The 6,000-nt window shown below is 36.3% G+C and overlaps 1 protein-coding gene across 3 annotated transcripts in view; it reads left to right on the forward strand.

The window, feature by feature from the left end:
• dync2h1 (dynein cytoplasmic 2 heavy chain 1) overlaps nt 1-5,718 on the forward strand; it is a 205,090-nt gene extending 199,372 nt beyond the window's left edge. For 2 of the 3 annotated variants that reach the window (XM_003219289.4, XM_062974574.1), the window contains exons 89-90: nt 2,530-2,646; nt 4,806-5,718. In XM_003219289.4, coding sequence (XP_003219337.2) covers nt 2,530-2,646; nt 4,806-4,964 — 276 coding nt within the window. In that variant the 3' untranslated portion in view covers nt 4,965-5,718. The remainder of the gene's footprint in view (nt 1-2,529; nt 2,647-4,805) is intronic. The other variant, XR_010004055.1, reaches the window with a different exon arrangement.
• The last annotated feature ends 282 nt before the right edge of the window (nt 5,719-6,000 follow it).

Below are 6,000 nucleotides of genomic sequence, written 5' to 3' on the forward strand. Positions count from 1 at the left end.
TTAGGAACTGTGGGAGCTGAAGTCCAAAACACCTGAAGGCCGAAAGGTTGGGAACCACTGCCCTAAACCATAGAGATCTGCCATTGTTTCAATTTACTTTTGGAAGGGGTACAATATTAGCAGTTCATTCTGTGAATTTTGGTGCTGGCAGAATTATCAGCAGTAGTGTGACCCTAAAAGTGCTCAGTACAAGCTGTGATGCCCATCAAAACAGAATGAATAAGTTATGCTATTAGATCAGAACAGGAAGATGTTTATATTGGACGTATTTTAAAAACAACAATATTCAAATGAATGAATGGATTTATTTGTGCTTCACTGAAGACCTTTGTCCTTTAGACTGCAAATCTTGGGCAAAGAATGTCAAAAGTTTCCATTTTCGTTTTGGCCATTCATACTTCTAATATGATTTTTGTTAGCATATCTTTAAAGGTCACCTAATAAACTTTGAGACCATTTCTTGGAGACAACTTTGAGTGCAGATGCCCATTTAATCAGACATACTTAACCAAGTTACAGCTTGGTCTGGAAGGATTGCTGAAATGGATGATTAATATAGCAGATAACACCAAGACATGATTAGATGAGCACTTCCTCAGTTGTAAGACTGTGATGAATTTTTGATTCAAAATCAATTTGTACATAATTCCATCTTGCTTGATGACATCTGGAATTACTTATACAGATCCTCTTATCTGACAATCTCATATTCACATGGAAAGGCATTGACTGAATTGTCATTTTCTATTCATGCCTCATATTTTTCTTTTTAAAATCACTGGAAACCAGGGAGGAAGGGGTGGCGGGCTTTTTGATAGCACAGTGAATTCAGTTAAAATATAGACATGGGAGAAAATATATCGAAAGAAAATTGTAAGCCAGATCTTAGGCTTTGCAGACATCCATTATGCTGCTTATACCTTATAGTCTGGTTCACAAATATTAGAAATATTTATTTGGATATGTGTAACCTAAGAATTAGCATGATGTTTGCTTCCTTCCAGTATATTTGTTGATTTATGATAGCCCATAATAATCATATATATTTATAGATTTTTTGACAAAAACCTGAGTTGATTTGTACACATACCAGTGCTGAAATAGGAACCTAATAGAGACAGATGTTTTTCAGTCCTGGTTTTTGACTAAAATTTCTAGACTTATACATAACTATATCGAGTAAGTTACATTATTTTACCAGTGTGCAAGAGTGGTTTGGATATTGAACTATCTGGAGACCAGGTTTCAAATCCCTGTTGGGTGACCTTGATCAAGACACGTTTCTTTCCAAATTAGATGAAGGTGATGGCAAAAGCTCCTCAGAAGAAATCATGCCACTAAAGCTCCTTGATAGGTTCACCATAAGTCTGAAACTACTTGGAAGGAACACAGCAATCCTTCAGTAATACCATAGTAGGATTCTGAGCTCTAATCCTGTCTAAATCATGGGAATAAATTGTTATAAGAGACAGAAACAGAAAAGAGAGACCTTTCTTTCTCCCTTCTTCCTGGTAGCTCTTGAAGCAGATATATATATATATATATGTGAAAGAGAGAGAGAGGGGGGGGGGGAAATCAGCAAGGTCCTACCATTCTGTGGGGCACCTCCCAGCAGCCAAGAACAAGATGTTGCTTCTCCTCAGTGACAGGAGAAGGCAGTTGGTTGACTTCTGCCCTAGGACAAAAACCTCAGAAAGTGCTCAAAGCTGCACTATAAGTGCAAAGAGCATTGCAATTAATGAAATGAACGAGAAACTTCCCCAAAAGATGGGCGATGGTCACAGCTGCCATGTTCTTGAAAAGCATAATCAAAAAAGTTCATAGTATTACCTGGTCTGAAGAAAGTGGAGTTGGTATTGTCACAATTAGTTTTATCATTAAATCCCATGGAATACAATTTCCACTATAAGCAGCAATAAACCATTTTCTTCAGAAACTATATGTATTCCTTTAATACTCCATAATAAAATAAAGGCATCAAAAATGTCTCCCCCATTGACAGACTTGTTTTCCCAGCAGCAGAAATAAAAGTGAACATTAGGTCTTTTAGTTTTTTTAAAAAAGAAAGATAAACAGAAAATAATTCTTTTATTCATTCCCCTTGTGCATTATTTTTACATATGGTGCAGAGGAAAACACTTCAGTGACTTGTAGAAAACTTGCAGTAATTCACTCTGTTCTTTGAAAGCTAATGTCAAACCTCACAACAGGAAGCCAAGTCTGTTCTGGGATTTGTTTTTTCCTCTTCCTTGGGCCTTGTTAAGAAATGTTTGCTTGGCTTTGCTGCTTTATTTCCATTACTCCGACACCTGCCACAGACAGAAGTGCTGACATAAACAAGTGTTATTTTCTACCATGATTTTTAAAATCGTTTTTCTCCTCTGTTCTTTAGCAATTGCTGCAGATTTTGTTTGTTCTTGCATGAACCATCTAGAGAACTGTTTCACCCTATGATAAGATAAAATCCAGCCAGTGCTAACATTTCTGTTCCCAGCACATATTTGAATATTTTATGTGTTTCCATGACAGATTAGTGGCCTTCAACTGGAAGGCTGTAGTTTTGATGGAAATCGGCTTTCAGAAAACCAGCATGACTCTCCCAGTGTGTCATCAGTGCTCCCTTGTTACATGGCCTGGATACCACAGGTATTTTATTATTAAGGCCCCTATACTTATCGGTCTTATAATTGGCTTCTTTGCTGTAATAGTTTTACAGTAGGATGTCTGACCTGGTTTCTTAAAAGAAGCTAAATTCCTTGCAATATAATATAAAAAGGTCTGTTCAGGATGCAAACTAATTATAGGTTCATGCATAAATGGCCACATAAAGCAAATTATAGGTAAGCAGCATGGTTATATCAATGATGTACTATTGCAACTTCAGCAGAAGAAAATGTGAAGTACTGAAAGAGTCTCTTCAAATGCCAGTTGAGATGGATCTGATGGCCAGAAGTGCTCATTGCCAGCTTTAGCTGATATGCCAAGTGTGCCCCTGACTAAAATTAGAAGACCTAAAGATGGTAGTGCAAACACTAGTAACCTCAAGGCTGTACTTCTGCAATGCACTTTACATTGCGCTACCTCTGTCACAAGTTTGGAAATTCCTATTAGTTCAAAACATGGCAGCCAGATTGGTTACGGGAACAGCTTTTTTTGTAGTTTGCACTCAAGATGCTTGTTGATCTCATGCTAAAATCCTGTTGGATGAAAATACTCAAGCCACTGAAGGAGAGATTTCTGATGGACAATTGCAAAGGTCATTATATGATGAAAAGACATGTATATCCAAATGACTCAGTTCACTTTAGCCTAGCCATCAAGTGAACATGTGGAACCAGTACCTCCCAGTGGTCAAACAGCGCTACCACTCCGAAGGTCGAAAGAAGCTCAAAGGTGGTTTCTCCACTTCGCATGGTTTATATGGCTAAGGCAACGGACATTCCATCATCCTGGAATGGAGTGCAAAAGTTGCCAGTGCGTAAGAAAGAGAAATGGAAGAATTGCAGCATTCAGAGGATTAAAAGACAACTTTTTTCCATGAAGATTTAAAGGAAGAATTAAAGGAAGAGATCTACATGGAACAGCTACTAGGATTTGAGGATGAGATCAACAAGCATCTTGTGTGTAAACTACAAAAAAGGCTTTATGGTTTAAAATAGGCAACCAGAGCCTGGAATGAAAAACTGAACCAAATGTTGATTGAGAAGGGGTTTTCACAAGGAAAGGCTAACAGTTGCCTTTATTCAAGATAAAAGGACAACAGTTCTTACATTATAAAGTTCAATCTTATTTTCATGCTTGAAGATTTGTATGAGAGTTCTGGGTTCATGTCAGACTTTCTGCAGTAATAAATATCAAATAGTGTGCAAGATGAGTCATCCCCTTGATTTAGAAGAAAAAAAAATACTTGATTTTGGCCAGCATGATAATATTAGCATCTCTAAATTAAGATTTTTTAAATACATTTCCTGATTCTTATTGTTTACTGGGTCTGCTGCAAATATGATTAAATCTAGATCCCATTAATTTTGTTTTTATTCTGGTGCCTGATGATGGTGATGGTGATGATGATGATGATGATGATGATGATGATGATGATAATAATAATAATAATAATAATAATAATAATAATAATAATAGAGTTATCACCCGAGGTGGGATGCAGCATGGTTAAAACAAAGCACTGTTAAAATACATAAAACAAATACACACAGGTAAAATACAACTTAAAATTTACCAATGAAATGCAGGTTAAAATTGGCTGGATAGGCCTGCTGGAAGAGACAGGTCTTCAAGTATCTCTTAAATTCTGACAACTGATTTAGCTGTCAGAGCTCTTCTGGCAGATTATTCCACAGTCTTGAGATGGCTGATGAAAAAGTCCTCTGGGTGATGGTCACCAGTCTGATTCTGGTTGGAGTAGCCACCCCCCAGAGGACCTAAATATCCAGGGTGGATTGTACAGAAGAAGGTGATCCAGTAGGTAATGTGGAGTCAAACCATGTAGGACTTTAAAGGTCAAAATCAACACTTAGTACTTTGCCCAGAAATTAATTGGCAACCAATAGAGTGACTGTAGGGTAGGTGTAATATGCTCACTTCTGGATGTTCCTGTAATTAGTTGTGTACATTTACTGAATTCAGTGTCACAAACAAACAGTTCTAATGTACAATCATATGTATGTCTGCTCAGCAGTAGGGATCATTGAGTTCAGTATGCTTAACTTTTAGATAAGTATGTATAAAACTGGATCTTAAATTTGTCACATTTGAAGGGATTGTTTGTGTATTTCTTTTCTTGACAGAATGCATATGGACCATATTCTCCTGAGGAATGCATCTCTTTGCCAGTTTATACCAGTGCAGAGAGGGACTGTGTGGTAACAAACATCGATGTTCCATGTGGAGGCAACCAAGATCGATGGATCCAGTGCGGAGCTGGATTATTTTTGAAAAACCAGTAAGAGGAAAGTAGGATGTGAATGTCCTTGCTGTTAATCACTGAGATAATCTGCAAAGATAATTTAAAACCTAAACATGAGAAGTTTACAGATGTTATAAATGCCTGTACTTAAGGACCCATATGGATTTCTGGATTGTATTGGACATAAAATGTATTGGACACAATTCACTAGAGGTTCTCTGTGCAAGCTGAACTGAAATGAATAGTGCTCTTGCATAGCTCTAGTTAGTTACAGTGGAATATTAACTATAATACATAATTGCTCATTTTTTGTGTTATGCAATCTCCATTCATTTTGTGTACCTTCTATTAAAATGAATAGAGTGCACACCCCTTATGATTCCTGGATACTTTCAACTGGCATTACTCGTTTATGACCAAAACTTTATTTATATGCTTTACCAAATGCCATCCAGATGTCTTTTATTAAATGCCATACAAATTACAATATGCTGTATTTCCAGATATATGCTATCGCGGTCTTTTATTTTGGCTTTGGCTTTAAATTGCTTGCATCCTCTTTCTTCCTTCATCTTTATATATTTTCCTCTTGCAATGAGCTGTCATATTTTTTTTAGAAAAGAACATTTTTAGAACTGAGATAAGCCACTGCTTCTGAGCATCAGAAATATTCTGTATGTACAAATTGAAAAAGGTTGTTTCTGATAAAATCTATTTGCTGCACACAAATATATTGGCATATACTGAATTATATTTATTATACATTTCTTATTAAATTCAGGTTTTTAACTTTATTTGCCATGTTCATTCTGTGTGAGTTGAGTAAGCTAAATGTTCTGTTTCTTGTGTATTAAATGTTTAATCTCTTGCAGTAAGAGTGTCACATTGACAGAAAAAAGCATAACTGGAGTAGACCAAATTCCAATAAGGATTAGAATATGTAGGTGACACAATTTAAGGAAAATATTAATGAATCATATATTAGAATGAGATATACCAGGTAGCTGCGTGCCACATTTAGGAGAAAATGTTACTTAAGGATAAAAACACAGTGAATACATTCTGATCAAAGAGTT

Source organism: Anolis carolinensis, chromosome 3 (assembly GCF_035594765.1).
Source record: "Anolis carolinensis isolate JA03-04 chromosome 3, rAnoCar3.1.pri, whole genome shotgun sequence".
NCBI classification, from domain to species: Eukaryota; Metazoa; Chordata; class Lepidosauria; order Squamata; family Dactyloidae; genus Anolis; species Anolis carolinensis.